We start from the raw sequence: 26,536 nt of genomic DNA, 5'->3' as shown, positions 1-26,536 counted from the left end.
ATGTATAAAGTTGAACTAATCCTAAAATAAATGCCGAAAATATGTTTACACGTTTAGGTAGTACATCTGAATGTATCGATTAGGTATTAGAGGGCAAAGTCTCTAATACAAATTCAATCAGTAGGGTACAGATTTATCCGGATTATTAATTATGTTTTTAAACTTGTTAAAAAGCACTACAGCTTTTTGACAAGTTTCTTCGGGCACACTTAAATACCTACCAGACATAATTTTCTAATAAATACGACGGCTAACTTCAACTTACTCTGCTCAGTTTAATCCTTGTTAACACTTAGGCCCACTTGCACCATCCCACTAACCCGTGGTTAACCGGTTAAACCTAATAACCTAATGTCAAATTGTACTGGTAACCATGGTAACTCCAGGTTTAACCGGTTATCCCCGGGTTAGTAGAATGGTGCAAGTGGGCCTTAGTGTCTTGTTACTCGATTCCTATCCATAATGAACCCAGCTATATAATAACGCGCGCTATTGCGGTTTCTTCGCAGAGGTAAATTTAATTATTAGTACAATACCTAATGTGATAATGAGTCTAAAAATTTAAGTGCTGAGTTACTGTTCTTTGTTCCCATTTGCACTTCAGTTTGCGTTGATATTTAAAGTATGTACGAGTTCAAAACAAAAGTACCTACATGCATTGAACATTTTATTCAAGACAAACATTGTTTGAGAGTTGGATGTAGGTACGAAATGTGTAAAGAAAATACGTAAAGCATTCTCTCGTAGGTAGTTTGCATGAAAAGTATTATTACTACTTGCATCTAAATACTATTCCAAGTTCGTAGTTTTTTGTTTTGAAGTATCATTCAGAAAGATATTTTTTTTATTTAAAAAAGTTTTGATGAAAATTGTTAGATACCAGGGTTACTATAATATCGCGATCGGCGGTTCGCTTAGCCGTGGTAAGTTAATCCGATTGCCTTCTTATGTTTGACACTCCCTAATTTAATGTATGTATTTCTAAAACAATTATGGGGTGTTACTTTGGGTATATAGATCTACCCGAGAGTTCAAAAGTCGTTGTCCTCCACCTTTCCACCACTATTATAAGTATTTTAGGAAAACTAGAAACTAACAGATACAAAGATAAAAGTAATCCATATTAAATGCCGCTACCTTGCTTTAAGCTGATTCTGTAATTGAGCTCAATGTTTCTAAGTAACCTTTAGTGACATTAAGGTGTAGGTGAAGATACGCGAAACGATCCCAACCTCTTTAAAATGCACATCCTGTATAGTTACCCAACCTAGCATTTGTAACATGTCACAGCCCTCCAAAACATTAGAAACGGCATGGTCTAATAAAACATGGTCTTCTATTCCCAGAGTGACACGGGCCTACGTCACAATAACATTGCCACTTTATTTCAACATAACATGTTACATGGGTACATTATACCTATGGTTAATAAGTTAAAATATTTCTTTATAATTTTATAATTTTCATTTATAATGTATTTTATCTTAAATTTTACAATAACACGTCATTTTTAATTATTCGTTAGCAATATCTTCCGATTCACGAAAGAAATTTCAGACGTTCGGGTAATTCTGTTTACATTACTGGCAACACAGGATAGCGCTGTCACATTTGACAATTCGGATCTAGATAACTTCATGCCCTGACCGTCATCCTTGTCGAACGCGTGTTAATTGTTATTTCCTTCTCGCTCAGTGTCAGCAGTCGCAGTGTTTTCCAAACTTTTCACGTCGTAAGCTTGGTAATTAATGTGTAACTGTGAATTAGTTTTTTAAACGTTTGTCTTGTATAGATAAATAAAGTTTAATTTAATACATTAGATTTGTTTTATTTTACTATGTTTCTACATGAATAACTTAAAATTAATGCCGTTAAAATAATTTTCACCGTTGGTTAAAATTCTCCCACATTTTAAAGTTTGAGAACCTGTAAACAGCATGATGACGTAGGCCCGTGTCAGTTAGGTCATAATCGAATCTCGGAATAGAGTACCAGGCGGAGTATATTATTATACCATGAGAAACGGTAAATATACAAAGTGAGAGTAACAGGGGGCCTACTGCGATTACCGTGAACCACGTTCAACGTGTTGCCTTTCTGTCGCACTTGTAAATTCGTATGTAAGTGTGACAGGGAGGCAACACGTCGAACGTAGTCCGCGGTAGACCCTTAGCTACGAGGAGACGCTACTCGTTCTGCGCTAAAATTTTAATCTAGCCCGACCTTGACTGTGCGTTCAAATTGTCAATCAACTTCCAAATTAACTTTATGTTGAATTCCAGCGATGTGCGTGGCGTAGAAATATGTATTTGTTGATATCGCCCTAAGCAAACATCGTATTTTATTTTTTGTATCGTATTTTGTTAACAATTTTGGTGTCTAGCAGTAGGTAGTAGTTGCCGCGCAGCACCGCTACGCATGCTCGTGCTTGCGCCACCTTGCGGTCATATTTATCTGTCGTAATAGACGCGTTTTGTAAGAGAGTGATACTTCTGTACCTACCTAGTACTATTATTTATTCTGTGCCCGAGAGTAAACAGAATCAGCGCAAGCCACGTGACGTGATTCGGTCACTCAGTCAATCAGCTTGGTTTCTCTTATAATTGCCCGCCGAGTGAATAACTAAGTCACGTGTTTTTGATTTTGTTGGTCTCTTCTAAATTGCCTCCTCGTGTTTGAGGATCGTGACCGAACTTTCATTGACCAAGTCATACAATTAGACTCTATCGCGCTCCAATATCTGTAAGCAAGATGCATGAAATAAAATTACTTCTTATTGATATCGATTTTCCAGTACCATACCAGTAGTTTCCAAGAAAATAGGCTGTGACAGACGGACAGACAGACAGACGCACGAGTGATCCTATAAGGGTTCCGTTTTTTCGTTTTGAGGTATGGAACTCTAAAAACTCTTTTATAAACAGCATTTCAATAATAAATTTAATAAACATAACTATCTACTCGTATGGACCGTATAATACCAACAGTACCTACCAACACGCTACGAATATAGCAGCTACTTAGGTATAGTAACGTCGGTTGCCAACCTCGCAACAATCAAATTCTATAAAAAAAATCCTAAGAAGGCGCTTTATAAGAATCAATACATGAGCACTTCCTTGCACTTGCACGGTTTCGGTCTGATTCCGTCAGGGTTGTCGCGTTTTATTATTTTCATTGTCGTACATTTTCAGTATTATACTCGTACTTAAAAATAACAACTGTACTTGAAACAAGGATGTGTAATATAACCTGCTGTACAGACGTATAGAGACTGGAAACATATAAAATAATCTACCTAACTATTGATTCCTAAAAATTGTGTGATACAAAACATTGCGATATTCACCTGGTGTCAAGGTAACTTCACGTATAGGTATACGTTTAGGTAAATACAGTTGGAACTCATAGTCCCATGTGAATTGTAATTTAGAAAATGTTTCTAGCTAATTCAGTTATACTCGTATACTGGTCACGTTTCGTAGTAGGTCGGTACCTATATTTAAGTATATTGAAATAATATTCATATGAATTTAATTGCGTAGCTGTTTGTAATTAAATTAACAACCCGTATGTGGCGTACACTTATAATTGACATTTATTTTCATACAGTCGTCCCGTCCCGTTTTCTTATATATATTGGTTGGAAAGGGACGACACTACAGTGTTGCCACGTTTTAATTTCTACTCTTTTTTGCCAAGCTGTAGATCAAGCTATTAATGTTTCTTTTAAGAATCTACCTTAGTCTTTGTTTTGGATGGGATGAATTTAACGTAAAAAAAGATAATTACTCGCCGGTTGATACCAAAAACTCATCAAGGTACATATAGGGACATGCCTGTAATGAGCATACATCGGATTCTAGGGGGCAAATTGTATGACGGGATCCCTATCCCTCATACAATTTGCCCCCTAGAATCCGATGTTTGATAATGAGACGCAAAGTTTTTAGAACTTGTCAACTGTTGATATCTGTTTTCAATAATTATCGGAATTAGGTACTGCTAGAATGTCAAACTAATCTCGTTTATTTTTTTTTGTTTGTGGCAACCCTGCTTCGTCTCTTCCGTATCACATAGCCACTTAATGTCATTGAGATGCCACCAGTTCACACTGGCACACAACAAATAAAAAGGCATTGTGCCGTATATAGCTGAAATATATGGCTCAAGCCAGCTAACTCAATCTAAAGCGAAGTGCTTGTTACAGGGAAATAAAACTTCAATGAATGAGGAAATAATTGAGGTTTTATGGCTGAATTTATTTTATGAAAGACCTTGATTAATTTGAACGGTAGCAGACATTTGACGGCACGGGTAATTTTTATTCAGATCTAATTAATTTCCATCGTATTTTCACGGAAAAGTACGAACGTGTCTTGCTATTTCAGTCAGTCCTGGTAAAAAAGGACTGAGGTTGACTGAAGTAGCATGACACGAACGTTTCCTTGTAAATACGACGGAAAACTAATGTAATAATTCAACGCAATTAAATTAGGTGAACTATCACAGTGTTATTCTGTTTTCTTGGAGTTTCTGAAGGTTTCACACACGTTTCTTGTGCGTAATACCTATCCAAATGTTACAAGAACTAGTTTTTAGTGCCTATCCTTGATAATTATGTTTCACAGAGCCTAGGACTTCATTTCCAGACACTGAGCTTGCTGAGATGTCTGCAATTTATACGGCTCAAGACAGTTTATATTAAATAAGTTTTTCCTCCTATCATTAAAGCAAGTCAAATACGAATTGCCTGTGCGCCTTATATTCTTTCATCCTAGAAACCAATTTCATTCTACCCCTTGTTCGAGGTTTTGTTTGTTCGGGATAGCTTACGTTTCAAGTGTCTCCATGACGTAACTCACCTATTCGCTGCGTAATTTCTTGAGTTTAGTTATGTCGGCGAACAATCCCTTGGGGGAATGGAATTGTTAAACAAAAACGTATTTAGAAAATAAGTACATGTTGAGCGAATAAGAACATGTCGAGCGTTTTTCGATTTAAAATACGTGAGTGACCTATATTTAATATGTCTGTGTCTCACGGAAGTTTTGTTATTAAAATTACATGTTGGTTTAATTTTAAACAGTACCTAGGTGTAGCAAATGTAGTCATTTTTAGGTTCTAGAATTCCCGAATATATGCTGTGTCCGCCGTTTTCCTTCAACTGCCAATGCAATGTACCCAAAATATTTAATTAAAAATAGATTTTCAAATTCAAGAAGTATCAGTGAAGTTGTATACTTAGATAATAATATAATAACGATATCTTTATCGCGATAACAACGATAAAGATAACTAAGTCGCAATATTTTTTAAAGAATTTTAACCCTCATAATTTAGATGTCAATTTGTTTCTTGACAGGTAAAAATGGCGGCGTCGTGGATTCTGGCTGTGGCGCTTCTAGCTATAACCTCACCAGTACTGTCGGCTCCCGCTGCTCAACACGCAGGTTAGATACTTACCTTGTGAATTAGAATATGAATAATTCAGATCAGTATTTGCACATACGTCTTGCATCACTTTTAAGTACTTACTATTAAGATATATTTTCTCTTCGTAGTGTAATGTCTCCAGCTTATTGACACAACAGTTATTTGTTTTACAAGGGAATAAATTTCTGTTTAACCTTTCGTGCTAATATTGATATCCGAGCAAGCGAAAGATTCCATAATTGATAGGTTCGAAAAATAAATCTTGTGCTTTCCGAGGGTTTCAAGACACGAGGGTTAAACAAACTTTGGCACCAGTGTAACACAATTTTTCATCTCACCAACGCGAGGAAAGTAATAACTACTGTTAAACATTACAATCAAATCAAAGGAACGCTAATAAATATTTATGATTCAAAATTATCATATAAAAGTCAATCCCATTAGCCAATACGAGGAAACAACTCAAAATATGTATCAAAATGCTTTGCCAATCTTGTGGATAAAATGCAACTTTCTCATCAGTTTCTAAATAATAAAGAGAACCTTTACAACCTGGTGTAATGAAAATGTATATACTTATGAACGTGCTGACTCATATTCCATATATGTAAATTCAAAGGGCACGCACATATATGTGTGATATCCACTGTAATTTTATGCATAGGTTGCGCTGGTATTTACTTTCAGGTGGACTGTTAGGGCGATTGTGGACTACAATGAATTTTACTGTCCGGCAGTCCGAGTTTTCATGGTCCTACCATATGGTATGAAAAAAACGGATGATTGGCTTGTGCACTTGTCCGTCTTTTTACTCGCAGGTGCGGCGCAGTGGCATGAATAAACCGGATGATTGGCTTGTGCACTTGTCCGTCTTTTTACTCGCAGGTGCGGCGCAGTGGTATGAAACACACACACCCCCTAGCCCGCCCCCGCCCGGCCAAGTCATGAATAATACTAATTCCAGACGCAGTGCACAAGCATAAACACGTTTTTCATAGCTGTCATCTCGGACCGGAAAAAAACTGTCCGGAATGGGGAAAAGTAAAATGTCGGACGGTAAAATTACGTCTAGTGCACAAGCTACTATATACATTTAATGGCGTGCCATATCGGACCGTAAAAACTCGGACTGCCGGACAGTAAAATTCATTGTAGTGCACAATCGCCCTTATTATATTAATTTTGTACAAATAAATGAACAGTTATTGTCCAAATCGAAGTGTTTATTGTTCTTATACTTGCAGTTATCTTTCTGAAGTTCGACTTTCATTCTACATCTACAAATTTGAGTTTGACAATTTGTGACTCATTTGTTTATTTTTTAAATGACATAATTCACTGAGCGTTAATGTAGAAAAGAAAACAATATCAGACTTAATAATTTTATAAAAATTACCGAATCAGGAACTTCACAAGTTTTGTTTTGGAACACGTACTAAAATCCTAGTTGACGATTCAGCGGCAGCGATTTCAGATTTCCCGTTGCACAACGACATTGTTGACATTTGAGAAACGTGACCCTACTTCTAATATACATTTATTTATAGGCTTAGTTATGATTTAACTAGTTTGTTCTGTAACTCTGTCTATGCATACTTGATGAGACCAAACCATGATTTTGACTAGAGCACTAGAAGCGGTAGGTAGTTATTTGATTGCATTACCTTTATTACCTGTCTTCCTTTGGTTCACCTAAGAATTCCCTAGATCCTACTCCTTTCTAACGTTAAAGAGAAATAAAAAATCAGTTAAAATCGTCGCTTTCCTAAGTTTAACTTTTCAAAATTAGTGCGTGACGCCACACGTTGCCATATTGTATCAGAGCATCAGACTAACGGGTCACATCACAATCCCAGTTGCGTAGGTACACCACTATAGTTATATGGAACTGTATAAATAAAAAATAACACCCGCGAAAACACTGACCAAGTAATGAGAACTTGTCTAGTAAATCGATGTTTTGTTAAGTTCACAATTGTCTTGCCTGGGATGCAGAAGACTAACTACAAATTGGAATTAGGTCAATTAGTTTCAGAGACTGTCTGGAAAATGACTGAAGTTAATGTACTCCTTCTGGAGTTGAAGGAAGTTTAACATGAAATATTCCTTTACTTAATGGTACCTATTTATATCCAGAACCTTATTGTTGGCTATAAAGGACGGAGACGGATAATAAAGTTACGTATAACAAGCTACAATAGGGAATATTACGCAAAACTTTGCGTAGAGGGCGTCACTAACTCAATCACATGGCCTACCGTGAAACACGACAATCGAAAGTTCGGTTTCTGCCTCTCTATCAGTCTTGCTCATTCGATCGATAGAGAGGCAGATAACGAAATTTCGATTTTCGCGTTTCGCCACCTGTAAACAAACCGCCTTGATGCATCAATGTCAGTAAAAAGGCGTAGTATGTATAAGTTAATATGGTTTACTAAACCAATTAGTGCTGCACTCTGGCGGCAGAACCGTGCAGTAATATTCCCTATTGTTACAAATTATTTAATAAAATTATTAACTTTCAAATGTTGATAGTAGGCTTTGTCGTGTTTTTCTCTTCGTTCGTTCTAATTTACATTGGTAATTTGCGGGGTTTAAACAAATTAATATTGCATAACAAAACAATACTTGATTCTATAGATATTGTAAAATGTTAATGTTTTGTAGGTAAGTATTATCGACATTGCGTAGCCCGTGGCGCAATGTTTTCCCCTTTCATTCTGCTCTTGACATTGAAATACTTTTTTCATCACACTTGCTCGGAAAAGATGTATTTACACGTAGGGCTTGCGGGCGGGAAATTGAATTTTTCGCCCTAGGGCGGAAAAAATCTTTTCCGAGCAAGTGTGATGAAAAACACTTATTTACACGTAGGGCTTGCGGGCGGGAAATTGAAATTTTCGCCCTAGGGCGGAAAAGTGTTTTATACAGAAGTTTGTTTTTATTAATTCTCCTTTTTTTCCTTACAAGTGTGATGAAAAACATTGTGTGTGCCACGGGCGGTAAAGAAATTCCGAACTCGTGAACATTTTAAGCCCTCGCTTCGCGTCGGGCTTAAAATTGACACTCGTTCGTAATTTCTTATTTCCCGCCCTTAATACACAATGTACTATTATTTCCAAGCTTCTTTCATTAAGTACCTCGAACAGTTAATTTTGTTACATAATATTGATAGAAGTCATTGTCACTTGCACGTGCCAATATGTTTTCTCTGGGAAACATCGCGAGAGGAGAGAGTGAGATTTATTGATGTTTTTCTAATTCTAAAAAAGTTATTTAGCACTCAGTGTTTTTTCAGTCAGTTGCAACACTTTAGAATAACCCTAGTAACTATGAGTAACTTAAAAATATATACTCCCTTAAACATTGATATTATTTGGACTCCAATTAAATGTATAGGTAGACACTTTCTAAGCCGACTGTATCTTTTAAGCTGTTTGTGGGGACATTCGCGATGCAATCATTGCGAACGTTGCCACATGTACTCGAATGTACTCTACTGCGCAGAGGTTTGATCTCGTGACCACTTTGCTGGCTCGCCTGAGCTTTTATTGCGACCTCAATAAGCTTTAAAGAAAAGTTAAATGAAACTTTGTAAAGAGACAGGTAGAAGGTGGACAGTTGCGTTTATACGAACTAAGTAGTATTTATATTTTAAGAACATAAAGTGCCTCTCGCTTGCGTATTGTTTTGTTAACCTCTATGCAAAACAGGACTAAATTAATATATACGCTTAAGCATCATATCAGTAAACAGGTGCATAGTTTGTGGTTTGATTACTTTCAAATGCCAAAACATATTAATTTTTACTTTCATTGATACATGTGTCAATATTTAATGTTGAGAACTAAAACGTATCAACAGCTGTGTATCACCTTTTTTTTGCCCTTAAAAGGAAAATAATACTTATATCGCATTTTATCCCGCGATGGAAACGTAATTGCCGCTCTTTCCAAGTTTAACGAGATGCCTTTGGCGTGTGAGATAAGATAAGATAGAAAAGAAAGCTCAGATACTAGTTGTAACATTTTAAGTACTTAAAAAGAGTATCTGCCATCCATTGTAATACATATAACTTTGCTTGCTTTGCTTTATTCATTCAAAGCGGAAATTAATTTTGCTCAAATACGGAATAGTCTAACTGAGGAAGCACCTTTTCAGTTAGGTTGCTTTTTCCGCTAAAAGAAAATGTCTGAACGGGAGAAAAAAATCTCTCCCATACATTTTTCGTTTCTTCCATTTTCCATTACAGTCATATAAAGAAGATGATCGAAAGATGAAAAATCGAAATAAAAAAACTTGGGACACTTTTTTTCTCCTATAAGGATCGAAAGAGCTCCTGAGTTTGAGCAGAAATAACAGAAAAAATTCCAAATTTAAAAAGCGTAGACTAGGCGGTCAGAAACGGTCGTTCTCGCTAATTGAGCTCAAGGCAACGGAACTGAGAAAGACTAAAGCGGGCATTACATTATACAATTTGCAGTGCGCTAGCTGAGTTAGCGCACTAATTTAGTATAGTGTAAATACAGTTAGCCAGTTAGTGACCCAATCTAGTGCGATCGCATGTGCTCTGCAGCACTAACGCTATCTAGCGCACTAGAACGCATAGTGTAAATGGTTTTAGCGCGCTTAGCGCTTACTGTGTAAGGTCAGTTGTCGGCACGCCACCGACGCACTCGAACGTATGGATGTTTTATTGTTTTATTTATTGCATTTCAGTTCAAAATGACGCAGCCACAGACTAGGGAAAAGGAAGTACTGCTAAACATGATTGAACTTTATAAAGACCTGCCATTTTTATGGGATAAAAAACATAAAGATTACAAGAACAAAGACATTAGAAATGATGGTAACAAAGTGCTTCTCGAAATGTACAAAGAATTCGACCGAAAGGCGACCTTCCACCGAATCGCGACGTTCGATTCGAACGATGATGACTGCTGAAATGAAAATAAGACACTAACTAGCGTCGCTAGCTAGTGTAGTGTAATGGACAAGCTCTTTTTTATCTCGCCTAGCAACACTTAATTAGCGCACTGCAAATTGTATAATGTAATGCCCGCTTAAGGAACTATTTTCAGATGTAATAGATAAGAGTCAAAACAGTAAGTATTTAAGTAGTTAATCTTGAAATAAACTCAATTGTCATTTGATCAAACTGACAACATCTGTTTGGAATCACGAAAATATTTCAAGAACTTATTTATTTTTAATTTTGCCGCGTACAAAATTATAATTCACAGAATTTCCTTTAAGAAAGGGTAAACAAAATTATGTTAAAGCGCCTTCTCACTCCTTAAATTGAGCGTGAATTAGAAACAAGAACAATTACATTAATCAAGCTTATATTTCAGGTTTATCCTGCAGTATATACAGAGTTCATTGACCTCCTAAGGTTGTTGCCCCTGCATGGACCCTCTTACGTCGATGTGAGGTCGACAGGGATGCCCCCTGAAAAAGTATCTTGATAAATGAGCGCTCTTTCACGGCTATTTCAGTCGGTCAAATGGGTCGAGGAAAAATAAACAGACGATTTTCATCATGTTTTTGACGTGATAACGTCTTATAAATCGATGAACACCGGTAGCATGCACGAAAAAGTGTCACGTTGTGGACAAATCTCCACAGTAACGTTGTGGACAGATCTCCATCGTTACGTAATATAATGGTAATGTTTTTAGGGTTCCGTACCCAAAGGGTAAAAACGGGACCCTAGTACTAAGACTCCGCTGTCCGTCCGTCCGTCCGTCCGTCCGTCCGTCTGTCACCAGCCTGTATCTCATGAACCGTGATAGCTAGGCAGTTGAAATTTTCATAGATGATGTATTTCTGTTGCCGCTATAACAACAAATACTAAAAAGTACGGAACCCTCGGCGGGCGAGTCCGACTCGCACTTATCCGGTTTTTTTATGACGTTATCACGCAAAATTATCGTCCGTAAACCGACTTTACAGACAACCATATTATAGTGACATTTTTTATCTTATGACTCGCTTCGCACGGGTTAACAAATTATACACTTAAACCTTCCTCAAGAATCACTTTATTGATAGGTGAAAACTGCATTAAAATCCGTTCAGTAGTTTTAGAGTTTATCGCGAACAAACATACAAACAGACAGACGCGGCCGAGGAATTTGTTTTATAAGGTGTAGTGATAGTGATAAGTAGATCGTAAGATGTTTAGTGTAATTATAATATGAAAATAAATAATATAAATATACCAATAGGCCAATTCGAACGTACTTACACTGACATTAAAATGATATCTAAATTACGTCATTTAGCTATCGTGCATTTCCCTCGTAGGCACCTACTTGTCCGTACTCACTACGTGTCATACATGAGCGAGACGAACGATAACTAAATTACAACATTTTGATATCAATTTAGGTTCGGATTGGTCCACAAGAGACATTGCTTGCTTTTTGTAAATCCTTAAGACCTTTATTCCTTGAAGTTTCGTTTATATCTGAGTACATGAGAAATTAATGTCCATGAGAAATTGATGTCCATGAGAAATTAATTACTCTTAAGTTTATTTCGGTAGTTATTTCAAAGTCAGTTTAAAATCATGTTTAAGTAATTGATTTGTCAACTTAATACACTCAAAACATATCTATTTTTATTTATAATCACTCATTTCAAATAACAAAGATTCATTATTTAATACTGATAGTTGTCGATTTGTATAAGATTGTACCATAATATTTACATAAGTATTAAACGTAGGTAACTAAAGGTTCAAACTAAGTTTTAAACTTAGGTATAATAACTGGACTTAGGGTACCGTAAACAGATTTTAAAACAGCATTGTGGTTAAGTCTCAACTGTAGAAACCTAAATGTGGCTGAAACTCCTTTGTGAATTTACGTTGTAGTAGGCTGTAGGTAGTACGGCTCTTAGTCCATTACATGGAATGGCACTTCTCACGGAGTAGCTAGATCTTTTTGCTTCGAAAAGAGAATTTCTACGTGGGTGGTTAAGATAACCACAATTCGAAATTAGACAACGGCTTCTCAAACCTTAGATTCAGTTTATTGAGCAAATTTTCTGTACCCAATGACTATAGATATTTTTTATTATAAATTGTGGAACAATATTACAACTTCCTGTCGGTAAAAAATCGACGCATACTCGTATTTACAAAACCACCTTTAAATTGTATTTAAATACCTAAATTTAAGTCGGCGATTGGAACAATGTTTAAAGGACGGTTCGTTTTTACAAGCTTTTATTTAGTTTCACCTGACCGTTGTCTGACTGTCTGTGTGTGTAATCAAATCTTGCAAGTTAAATTTGATCCACTTCCCGGTTTCCGATTGAGCTGAAATTTTGCATACATACGTAAGTCGGATGACAATGCAATATTATGGTGTCATCGAGCTGATCTGATGATGGAGACCGGAGGTGGCCATAGGAACTCTGTGATAAAACAACGAAACCTAATTGTGTTTGGGGTTTTTAGAATTGTCTCGATGAGTATTAGTTGCCTGTGGAAAAAAAAGTACAGTCGGCGATAAAAGCTTGTACCAAAAATTAAATTTTTGCCAAAAACTTATTTATGGAAAGCACCGCGTGATCACTGATCAGCCGTCGTAGAAAATGACGTGTCGGACGTCTCGGTAGGTACGGCCCGGTCTAGCGTGTGTCATCCTTAATATGGTTAGTTGTATTTATTGTCGTTGAATTTTCTATATCAATTATTTGTTATATTTATTAGGATATTAGAAATTAGTTTTTGCAACTGAAACGGGAGTTAGTTTCGTTAAAAAATAGAACCACTTCGTAGATAGTATGTGTTCTTTCCTACTTAAAACCACGTGAGTTAAATTTATTCGCTTGCTAGGAAAACATTAGATATTTTAAACACACAATGACGTACAAACATGTATTCTAGTCTAATCTAAATACGCCAGTTAGCGCGAACTTGTATTAGGCCCCTCATTACTTGCCCGCTCACACGCCAGAGATGCACAGTCGACGTCAAAGATATGTTTACACTTTTCGCCTTATTACAAAGGAGTAAGGTGCAAAAGTGTAAACATATTTTTGCCGTCGACTGTACAGAGAAATACATAATTTATCCGCACGTCGCGTAACCTACCAGATGTCAGCAAGTGTAAATTGCAGACTTACCTGTGACATAACTTAAAGCTAAGAAACTATAATAAGGATGTCAGACACTGTTGCGTAGGTGTTTATCAGTAGGTATTATACAACATTACTAATTTGTAGAGATCTTGGTATTGATGAATATTATAATTACCTACTCTATAGAACGTGCTCTGTAATCAATTCTAATTAAAAGATTTTAGTTAAAGCATAATTACTTCAATAAAGGCTGTACTGTACCTACAATATGCTGTATAAAAATCGGTATTTAGGTCAGTTTTGAAGGCTTCGGAAGCGAGTGTCGACGATAAGTATAAACAGAATAGCAATTAGGTAATTATTGAATCGGCGGCGTATAAACACGCCTTCACGATAATGAAAATTTAGAGACACTTCATACAGTGAATTCAGAAAACGTTACTAGGTATATGTATACAAATACACGTCGGTACATAATAATAACGTTAAAATGTACTTTGTCTTGAAGTATCGGAACAAGATAAATTTTCTTCTTCAACTTTTTTTCATGTTATATCAAGTTGGATGAAATGAGTTGGTTATTTTGGCTTTTTCGCCGACCTACTTGCGTCGACTCAATTGATAAATTCCATTCAAAATTAGCCAGTTATGATATTTATTAAATTTTTTAGCACAAGAAAAGCGTTACGCTTTCAAGCTAATCAGTACATTATAGCTATTGTTAACAAGTAGTTACACGAAAAAGCACAAAAGAGACAAAACATAATTATGTCTTCTTTCTTGTTTGTCTGCCGTACATACATATACCTAAGTAAGTGTAGCGACCTAGGCAGAGCAAATGAGGATGAATGCTCCTCGAATTGCGTTGGCGTACCATCAATAATGTAGCTCCAAGGCATCAAGCCTCAAACCAGAAGGTAACAAATATACCCTTTCTTCGAAAATACAGAATTGCCAACCTTATTGCCGCAATCATAAAGTTTAAACACGTAGCGAAGGTACCAATGCGTGGGCGTGCGTAGACGCCTCCGCTAATTTGAGGACGTATAATTGAGTTAGAAATGCATTTTACTTAGGAATTGTTAATTGGAGAGACGATGGGGCTTCATCTCGCATCTTATCTAGTTTAATATAAATTTAAAGTGACTGAATTTGGCTTTAAAATGTACAACCAATAGTAGATGTTTCTAAAGACGACGTCTTTCAAGCTATAAAGCGGCTTGCGGTCTTTTTGAACATTGATAATCTTAAAATAATTTTGTATGTTTTGTTACTCGCACTGTAAGGGAAATTTAATCAAGTTGTACCTTTCTTGTAAAATAATTTCTTTCACAGTGCGATTCCGTAGCGCTACGCTATAGCAAGCAAGTGGAAGAGATATATTTTAGCTGACGAAAAAATGTTGATTTAATGTACATAGGTACCTACTTTTAGTTCGTTTTACGACGGTGTCTGTATGTCACACCTGAGTTTGCCTTAAGTAGGTACTTCAAAAAAATTCGTGATTTGCCGATGAAAAGGATAAATATTATTAGGAAATGTTCACCTAAAAAGCTCCTCGTGCGCTCAGTTTATTTTTCCTTTTGCCAATTTGGTCAATACAGCCCATGGCTGATTGAAAAACTTCCTCTTTCATTTCAAACCCAGATGTGAATTTATCAGCATAATATTTATGAATGAGCTCGATAAAGCAGGCTATTCATTTGCATCGACCGATGCGTAGTTGCGAACACTATTATAATATTGCTGGAATGTTCCCATTTTTTCTTCTTCTTCTTTTGGCATCAAACATCACAGTTTGTTGGGCGCTTATTTAAATTTTGCTAAATAATAACCTTGAAACGTTGTTACTTTTATCATTATTTGGTAATGTTAGGCAAAACGTACGCTTTATGCAGTTCAAAAAATGTAATGCATTTGAAAAGGACAATTTGTTATCTCTAAAACAATTGGTAAATCATAATTTTGTTGGAGTAATGTAATAAAATTCCGTCAGTCGAGTATCTCTGCCATCAATCCCACTTCAAGGTAAGACGGCAATAGTTTAGTTTAGTTTATTTATCTCAATATACAATTTTCATACAGGTAAAATATACATACATTTCAGCTTGTACTACTTGTCGTATGATGATCGTTTTTCAGAATAATAATAAGAATTAGAACCGAACATCAAAACATAAAATAAAATAAAATTAGTACATAACAAATCAAAAAGAATTCAAATCGAAATAAATTAAAAACGTCAAAATGTCACAATAGTAAAAAATATAAAAATAAAACAATGTCAATAGAAAAATTAAATCAGTTTCAGTACTAATATTGCTAACGTTGCCAGTTATTGTCAGCAATATTCCCGACAAGAGCGCATCACTAATACAGCCTCGACAGGCTCCATCAAAAGATGGTAGGTACTTGTAATAGAGGAAGGACGAAGAAAGGAGGCAATTACGCTTCATTGTTTTCTTTAATCGTTATAGAGGACTTTGTTATTCAAACAATAGCCTGTACCGGATAAAACAATGACAAAAGGTTTCAAAAGGTAGGTATAAGAAAGTAAATATTTTATCCAGGAAAGTTTACGTAGCTAGATTTGAAAGTCTGCTTCTCACCTCTTAAGAGGATATATTAGCTGAGCCCCTTCTCAGATTTGATAATTTTAGGTAAATACTTATCTCCGTCGCGCTGACGGGGACGGCTTCTAAAATTAGTGCGATAACGACAACTGCAGCTTAGACGAAAAATCCTGCGTATAAATCTCAGAAATCGAGGTTTTGTTCTCGATATTTTCCTCCTCCAAAACTTAACCAGTCGTAAAGAAATTTTGGAAACGGAATGAGGAAGAAATTATCCGTGTCTAACCGTTTTAATTTTTGCGTTCATTGTTGCCGATTTTGTATGCTAGGCGGCTGTTTGCGGCGCATTTATTTGGCCGTGTTTAGCGCTATTTCAAGTATGTAAACTCTTATAAAAACAAGAATATCAAAAAAAAAAAACGTACAGACACAGATACTGGTAATATTGAACTAGTATAAATAATGACTCCTCTAGGTCCAAAATCCAGACGATAATGTCGAGAATGTTTTTATGGAAAAATTACCACTAATGTATTAGATATCCTCTTAAGAATGTTGTATGGAATGAATCGTTACAATCTGCTTGTCTATAAAACAACTGATAATATACTGGATGTACTTTCGAATCCATATTTGATCAACAACGGGTATTGTTAGTAGTTTTTCGTTTCGTTCAAATATAGTGGCTCACTGCCACTGCAACTTGGTGTACCTACTGACAATATGGCCATTGTAAAGATCCTTAGGGGAGGCCTCTTTATGACTGTAGGTAGACTTCAGAGACTTTACTTGATATATCCAAATTCAACATTTTGTTGTCTGTATAAAGGTTGACTCACGCTAGACCGGGCCGTGCCCGGACCGAGGCGTCCGACATATCATCTTCTATGACGGCTGCTCGGTGATTACGTGGTGCTTTCCATAGAAAACGAAGGCCCGGTCTAACGTGAGTCATCCGGCGCGATTTGGGAAATAAATTAGAGATCCACTAGATATGAAATAATAAAGATATGTGACGTTTCACGGCAAAAGGTACCTTATGGCCGCAATAATATTGCAGCGGCGTTAATAATAGCGTAAGCGCACACCGCCATAGGGTACCTTTTGCCGTGGAACGCCACATATCTTTACTATTTCATATCTAGTGAATCCCTGATTCATTTCCCGAATCACGCCGAATATGGCCATTGTAAAGATCCTTAGGGGAGGCCTCTTTATGGCAGTAGGTAGAATTCAAGAACGTTACTTGAAATTTCCAAATTCATTGTATTTAAGTTTGTTGTCTGCATAATATTTCAAGCGAACAACTTTCAGACCAACCCTTATAAGTTAGTAGGTTACGCAAACCAATATAAATTCATTATCAAGTATGTCTTCTATTTAATTACGACGCGAATTTCTCAAGTCCATCTGTTTTTGATTTGTTTACATAACAAGGATTCCGGTATAATAGTTCTGTTACAGTTTGTCAGATTTGGACGACGGTCGAATGGGTCAATTAACGTTTTGTTTTAATCAAAGTTTGCGTAGTGATTAATCAAAGACAGGATTATGCCGTGAGATTAAAAGAAAATGCGAATCATTTCGTATCTTTTTTTGCTATTTGATAATTACATTTATGGCATTAAGTCCGCCTTTTGTACTGTAAGGTTTGTCTTTTGTGCAATAAAGGTTAAATAAATAGGTACTTAACCAGATTTTTTTTAAAGTCGTCATATTCATGTAGTTTTTATAGCGACCATATTCGTATGTTTTTGGTAAATTCCTTGACTTATAATCGACTAAAGTGTCATTCTATGGAACTTGCTAACTAATGTAAACAAAAGTCACCAGTAAATTCATAATTCTTTGACAATTTCAATATGGTGGCGGTTTGTTTACATAGTTAGCAAGTTCCATAGAATGACACTTTAGAGAACCGATTACGTACCTAATTTTTAAGCAAGTTATGCGAGTTAATATCTTGTGCAAGTTTTCATGTTTGATATTTTATATTCCTAAATTAGGCTATGGCTGCTAAACATAGTCGTACGTGAAAGACATATTTACAAGATAGCTTATAAGATAACTGGGATTGATATAATGGATATTTTTTTCCAGTTATCATTCTATAAGGAATGTGTGAGATTGTAAGGGTAAAGCGGGCAGGTAGTGGTAGAGAAATAATTTCCGTCCAGCGTGAGCGTTAATAGTGTAATTAATTAGATCAGACCACGGCAGGCTGGCGAGTCGCCCATTCGGAGATAACACACTTTGATCTCCACGGTCCCACTTACAAAGGGTCTGCCCTACGGGTCTTGCCGTGTTGTCGTAGGTTGTTTAAGTTTGTATCATTAACCATATGGTAACATTACTACATAAATATGTAAGTACATATATATTTATGAACCCTAATATATTTTAGACTTTTATAGCTTAGTGTACCTAAGTACTTGTATTATGCCACCCCGGCTAAACTCATATACGTTAAATAACAAATCAAAATTGAATAGGCTACATATTATTGACAAGCGACTTTTTAGGCAGATAGAAAGCAATTTTCTGCAAATTTTCAATCACAAAATTCCGATTTCATGGTTATAATAGAATATGCGTGAAATGTAGTTTTACTCAGAGTAGAACGCAACCAATCGCGCTAAATTCTTTGACACGTTTGATAAAATTCTTCAAATCGTTCGATAAAAGCTTTCAATGTTAGCTCTAATAGGATTTTAACACCATATTCGATTTATCGCCAGGCTAATATTTCGTGGAAGTAATACAAATGATCGTAATTAGAATAACCTACGGTGTTACCATGGGTTTTATTAGAAACATACTTCTCCAAAAATGTATTTTAATAAAGGGGTCAAAACTTTTTAGTGCGAGTTAAAGATAGGTGCCTTTTCTGTGGACATCATAAAATAAACGGACTTTAAAGCCTATTTTTCTTGCTATACCTATCTACCCTTATAGGAATGTTCAAACATTTTATTTCTTTAAAGGTATATGATGAAACCTTAAAAAATTTACTCAAATCGTTTACTTTCATAATTTTCACAGGAAATACGCCCGTTTTCCCTAAACGTAAAGCTAGCCAATAGCAATATGAAAATTGAAGTTTTGTTATATAAACTAGTGTGACAAGAAAGTGATTCGATTACTCGATTTTTACGGATTTTAAAGTCACGTGCCTTTAGAGCTCATTTAGACGGCGCGCGAACTCGCATGCGATTTTAGTTACATTGCGGACCATTAAGGTTACATAAACTCAGCCCACCGATCAAATAACGCAATGTAATGAAACTCGCATGCGAGTTCTCGCACCGTCTTGTGGCTTGACAAGTTATAATACTTATAATCTTAGTTGCATAGATAGTTGGTGGCTAGCATTTGTTTATGTTCGTGTCAAATTCATGACAACAATCGTGATTCTCTCGAACTAAATACGACTCTAAGGGCCACATGCACCATCCCGAGGTTAAGCGGTTAAAATGTTAACCCACTGTCAAATTGTACTGGTAACCATGGTAACTCCAGGTTAACTCCAGGTTAGTGTCATGGTACAAGTGGCGCTTACAGTTGAATAGTTATTTAAATTCATGGGTAAAAGATTCTGCTTCAAGAAAATCTCTAAAAGTTTTGTTTTGCATTTACGACCAGTGTCATCCGAAACTACTCGTTGAAAGTTATTTTTCTCAAACATGCAATGAAATGTCGTCGCTCCGGGCGTTATAACAGGCTTCGAAGTATCACGTTTCGGGCGGAGCAACTCGAGAGAACTGTAAAGGAAAATCATACAAAATTGAAGGCCTAAACCGTGCGTCGTAGCGCAAAAATAATCAAATTTTCGTGCCCCTTTCAAAGCCCATAAGTAATATTTAAAAAACACAAAAAAGAAAAAAAAAGACAAAAAAGAAAGAAAAATGTTTATAGGGCTGTATCTCCTAAACCGTGCGTTGTAGCGCAAAAATAATAAAATGTGAACAACCTATCACATTAGGACATGAAACAATCATCATCATAATCATCAATTTTTATTATTATTTCATTGCATGTTTGAGAAAAGCACTATACATGCCTAGCCGTGAAAAGGTCTTACCGGCTTCGTATCACTATCCGGCCTCCCTACGGTCGGCCGTCTATACCTACTCACCCGGCAGGCCCTTCTTTCCCGGCGTCTGCAGTAATGTACTATAACTGAGAGAACAAGAAAATACTTACGTGGACTGAGCAGGATAAAAAAACGACGGTGGAATACATTTCTGTGAAACTATTTCTGGGTTACATGTACTGCTGGGGTGATAAAGTTAAATAACTTATGCATACGAGTATTGCTTCCAGTATAACTAACTTCCTTCATCCCAGCAGTGCAGGCATGCAGTAGGACTAGTAGGAGATTGTGACCTAATAAGCATCACATTTATTATAACACTTTAAACTCTCGCGTTTTGTACACATATTTCGCGGTAGACCCGTTTGTGTAATTAAATATGTGATCACATTTATTATGTTCAACTACGGAATGAACTAAATGAGCTCAATGTAATATTCCTTCGTAGTTCTATTGTGATTTTGTTGACATGTGTTATTTTGACATTAAAGAAATTGAATTTGAATTTTGAATTTGAATTTGTATTTTAGCTGCAACTGTTGAACCTTAATGCAACAATTGTTGGTGAACCTGAATAAAATATATATATATCGGGTGGAACAGAACGAAGGACTTTTACGCAAACGGGGAATTGTTTAGGATACGTACTTTATTTTTCACTTATTAATCACGTTAATATTTCTAACCGTTTTAGAGATACAGTTTGTTAAACATTAGTGCATAAATCTGTATGTTACAACCCTAGCAAGTAGATCCTATTGTATGACATGACATTTGTCAATTTAAAATGTAAATGTCTTTGTAGGGTTGTCACTGATATAAAAATATTTCATTTTAGTGATTTTGTTTTACTTGTTACTTCAGCTTTACGATTATAATAACTCGATTGTAGATCACTTAGATAACATTATCCTTTCAGCTCAGTCTCTAGAAATGTTCCACCCTGTATATATGTATTAAACAAGCGTGTATAAGTAGGTGCTCAATTATTTCATTACACAATACACACGATACAATTTAGGTACCTACCTACTATTTCCTAGGTTGTCAATTAATTGCTTCTTGGCGATTTCTTTTAGTTTTTATTAATGAATTTTCATTGCGGTAACTTTCCGTACATTTTTGCCCATGTTCAAATCTCATTCATTTATTACATTCTTTATTGACTTGGCGAATAGAAATGGGACCTTCTTCTGGGATAAATAGAATACTGTTACTCCACGTTAATTCGCAAGTTTGTGTATAACTAATATTTAAAAAACCGGCTAAGTGTGAGTCCGACTCGCGCACGAAGGGTTCCGTACCATTTCGCAAAATAGGCAAAAAAGTAAAATTATGTTTGTTGTATGGGAGCCCTACTTAAATATTTATTTTATTCTGTTATTAGTATTTGTTGTTATAGCGGTAACAGAAATACATAATCTGTGAAAATTTCAACTGTCAATCTACGACGACCTGTTTGACGACCGGTCTGGCCTAGTGGGTAGTGACCCTGCCTGCGAAGCCGATGGTCCTGGGTTCGAATCCCAGTAAGGGCATTTATTTGTGTGATGAACACTAATATTTGTTCCTGAGTCATGGGTGTTTTCTATGTATATAAGTATGTATTTATCTATATACGTATGTATATCGTCGCCTAGCACCCATAGTACAAGCTTTGCTTAGTTTGGGGCTAGGTTGATCTGTGTAAGATGTCCCCAATATTTATTTATTTATTTATTTAATCTAGCTATCACGGTTCATGACATACATCCTGGTGACAGACAGACGGACAGACAGACAGACGGACAGACAGACAGACGGACAGTAGAGTCTTAGTAAGGGTCCCGTTTTTACCCTTTGGGTACGGAACCCTAATACATAAGTACTTAAATACCCCCCTTATGTCTATGTTCATATATTGCACATTCTCACACACTAAAGTAGTCGCATTACTTAAACAAGATTGCATGTATTTTGTGGTCTGCGCTGTAGCTAAAAATAGTTAGCAGCCATCTTCTACAACATGTCGCAGCACTCGCAGCTCAAAGCTTTACGAGCTCTGTGGTTGCGTCATACAATATGTATGTAATAAACCAACCCTGTTCGGATTGCAGGATAAATATTTTGACATGACCCCGCCTAGACGACGCCGGCTTTAAGCTAATGCCATATGTCATATAGTTGAGCGATAATGTTTAAATATTTCAACTAAACATACTTGAGTTCACATCCTAATTTTATTACGCAATAATTCAAATTACCATTACACTCAGAAATTATGATACTATTTTAAAATACTTATTGGTCAAGTCGTGATATGGTATAAGGTATAATATTATGGTCTACACGATATACGGAGATATGAGCGGTCATTACAAGCTATGCAGTTGTGTTTATAATGTACCTACCTGCCTAATAAAACCCAAAGCAGCGTTTGTGCCTGTGGGCCCGATTCGGATTTTGAAATAGACATCTACTAGATATCTTTTAGACGTCACCAAGATACGATAACGATATGTTTAAGATCTAACCTGTCAAATTTGACATTTATGCGATTCTGGAGATACTCTTGAACGATTTCCACAAGATATGACTAGAGATCCAATTCACATCTATTCTAATAGATATCTAACACTATCTGACGTAAAAGTGACACTGGTTGCCCGAATTGAGCTGCAAAAGAGAACTAGTTGAAATCTAAACTATAACGTATCTAGAATGGATCTAGTACGCGTCGTCTCTTGTGAATATCTTGAAGTTCGAATACGGCAGTGTTAGTCCCAATTGATCACTACGTGCATCTAAAAGTACAAAGACTGAAAAGATAAGGTAAGACATGAGGATTGATTACATAATTCTGAATTGTAGACCTATTATACCGTTCATGGGACCTATTAAAAGTATTTAATTCGATTCGTCAAATTACTACTAAATATATACATGAAATGCTAATATTGTGACCTGTATTTATGAAGAGTTATATAGGCCCCCGGCTTATCGAGATTGTAACCTGTTGATTAATACTACGATTAGGAATGCGCGCAACAGGTAAGAGTCGTTAAGTTCCATTAGCCCATAGTGATTGAGTGAATGGGGAAGCTGGCATTGAAATAAAAATGTTGTTATCATTGACGTAGGTATAATATCTAAGGACGGGCCTTACGGGCACTAAAAATGGTACTAGTTCAGCGGTGTCACTCACGAATTCGAGCCAATCGTGCAGTGTAACGCAACTAGTTGCGACCAATCGCGCGCGTGATGCGAACTCAATAAACAATCGCGTTATGTCACACCGCTGTACTGGCCCCATTTATGCCCCATTCTTATTGCCCGTAAGGCCAGTCCTTAGATATACGTCAATAGTTGTTAATACTTTATGTTTCTAAAGGGTCGAGAGGTCGCGGTCGGGATCGTTAACGAGACAACATAATCGCTTTATTTTGTGGGCTCACATATAATATGAACATGCAATTACATTTTATTACACATTTCCCTAAAAGCCTTTCCAGGTCCATATCGATGGCAAAAAACGGAAACGTAGTAACCGCCACCTGACTAAAATTTTTTTATTGCATATTCGGAATCAGGGAATTTTTCTGCGTCGAATGGTCTGGGTCCCATGGCTCTACGATGATTAGAAAAAACTGGACAGCGTAGGAAAACGAATGTATTTTTTTGGTCATTCCTTAATCGAAACGCTGTAAACACCAAAAAAATGGCAAATTTTTAACAAAGTCCACTTACGCCAATTCCGGTTTTGCAAAAATAAAAGACTGTGGTGGTTACAGCGCTACCGAAATGGTGTACTATGGCGGATACAGCGTTTTTGCATATAGTATTAAAAATAAGATTGCACTTACAGCATTTAACGTAAAATAAATAATATATGAATGGTGATTACAACATTTCAATCATTGATCATTTTACAAACTAACGCCACTTACGCCTATTTAAATAGAGTGCAAGATAGGTATAACTATAGGTTACCGCCATTTTAAAATGCGCGGGCGTCGGTCTCGCTAGCCGCTTACAGCGCACGAATCAGTCGGCTGGCGATCACCTGAGTGAGTGGTAGTGCGTAATTTGTGTTTATGCGTGCGGAGCGAGAATAATTATCGTAGTTAAAGTGTCGTTTTAAGGTAAGTTAAGATAATAATTACATTATATTGATATTTCTAGTCTTTAATGTTCTCTAACTCGACAAGCAAGACAGTATTTAATACGTAAACGAATATTTTATTTTACTTGCAAGAAGTTTGTGTTTTACACGTTCATGTAATGTTCAAAATTAATATTTATTCTACCATTCTAGAAATATATTATAGCACCTAAGATTTATGATAATTTATATAAGTTAGGTTTTGTGTATGGTTTGTAACCATCTAGGTTTTTTAGAATACCTATAGTTATTAGATACCTAACCGATAATGTATGTCATAATTTAACGATTATCAATATTGTATTATTTAATTACAGTTAGTTTGTGTCCATTAGCTTTACTGCTATTATTTTGATATAATTGTGATTATAATATAGTGAGAATAACCTTAGCACCTTGTATTAGTAGTTTTATCATGTTTAAGAGAGATTTATAATTATGTTTTGAGAGTTTTAAATATTTTTTTTCGTATACGAAGACAAAAAAGAGATTTGTTACAATAACATTGTGTTATAATATTTTTTGTTGTGAGATACCTATTGTTGATTACTTGTCGTATTAGGTCTGACACGGTCAGTGTTTGTTATTTAAGTTCTTTTTTATCAAAAAAAACTATGAAAATTCAAGTGACGTTTTTAAAATATGTGTGAATAAAAGCCAATCTATACTTAAGTCTTTTTAATTTCACTGTTTTTCTTCGGCGGTTGTCGGTTAATACATTTCAGTTTTATTGATAACGAATTAAATGGCGTTTGCACTAAATATAATGGAACGTAAAAAAACATAGTTAACCGCTTACATCACTTATGCGTTTGAGATTTTTTACTAGTCTGGCGGTTTCCATACATTTGCCTGTTCCACTTACAGCGTTAACGTCCGCGCAACGAAAATAAAAGTGCCATTGTAGTAAGTGCCGCTAAAAGTCATACCAGTCATTTTTATGATGTTTTGAGTACGACACAAGAAAGAACTGCAAAATTTATAAATGTATTCCAAATCTGAAGTAAATTCGTTAATAAATAAAGAAGTTATGATTTTTATTAGAAAAAAAAAAAGTTTTTTGGCTTTGGTGTAAAGTTTGCATTTTGGCGGGGTTGTAACAGTTTAGCTGTTATTTAGTGTTCTAGGAAGTAAAACAAGTAATACATAATAAAAAACTATATTAAAAATAATAAAAAAAACGATTTTGTAAAATTAACCAAATTTGAGGGTAGATTAAATTTATAGATCTCAGAGGTGGTTCCTTAGACAATTTAAAGCGAGCCCGTATTCACTTGCACAAACTCATGAACGAGTGCCACTCCCCTGCTGTGCGCTTGGTGCTATGGTGGTTGCGCATGTAAGGGGTGGTGACGTGACAGCCTTGAGGTCTTCACGGGTCAGCAGGGCAGCAGGTGGACTCCGGAGCCAGTGTTGGAGGCGTAGGTGGTAGGACCCCTGGAATTTATCATTATTGGACATTTAGTAAAATGTCCGATTTTGCGTTACTGCCTGCAACATTTTGCCGCGTGAAGAGAAAGCGCAAGATAAAAGTGCAGAAAGAAGGAAGGCAAGCTCAAAGCATTAAATAGTGATCAGTGATGTGGTAGAAGTATACAAAATCGGCTCAGTACTATGGAGTAAGTACTTATGCAGTAAAAATTATTAAATTCAAAACATGTAAATGTGGAATTTATATTGAAAAACAATTATGTTAAGCATTGGCAATTAAGTTTTACTCTAGTTGTATTTAACCTACACATTTACTTGGAAATTGCAAATCATGATTTCACTTTTTAGGCAAGAGGGTAGAAATTCGTTATGTTACAAGGAACAAAGGAAACCAATTGTACAGAATTACTGCGGCGTAGCGTAATAAAAGGATCTTAACTACAATTAAGCTAAACACACACCTTATTAGGAAGAAATAACTATCTAATGATACAATTAGCACATAGTAGCTATAAAATATAATTTTGCAACACTCACCCGAGCGGGGGAAAACACTCACGCACAAAATAAATTTAGAAAACGATAGTTTCTATTGCAAATTATTAATTTTCCGACGGCACATTTTTGGAGTCTTGCTTGAGACCGTTACAATTTAAGATGGAGCGAACACATCGCGCCGCCGCGGAAGTCCAAATGAACGAGCCATATGCATGAACTCCCCTCGCGCCCCGCGATGACGATACATACGTCACATACGTGTTTCGCGAT

General features: G+C 36.0%; 1 protein-coding gene across 1 annotated transcript in view; it reads left to right on the top strand.

Annotated features, from left to right (window-relative positions):
• Positions 1-26,536, top strand: part of LOC134792377 (uncharacterized) — a 130,454-nt gene that overhangs the window by 23,548 nt on the left and 80,370 nt on the right. Inside the window, exon 2 of the mRNA XM_063763664.1 lies at positions 5,366-5,453. Within this exon, the coding sequence (XP_063619734.1) occupies positions 5,372-5,453 (82 nt within the window). The 5' untranslated portion in view covers positions 5,366-5,371. The remainder of the gene's footprint in view (positions 1-5,365; positions 5,454-26,536) is intronic.

Source organism: Cydia splendana, chromosome 7 (genome assembly GCF_910591565.1).
Source record: "Cydia splendana chromosome 7, ilCydSple1.2, whole genome shotgun sequence".
In the NCBI taxonomy this organism is placed as follows: domain Eukaryota; kingdom Metazoa; phylum Arthropoda; class Insecta; order Lepidoptera; family Tortricidae; genus Cydia; species Cydia splendana.
Note: the sequence above shows the minus strand (reverse complement) of the source record. Positions and strands in the feature narration are given on the sequence as shown.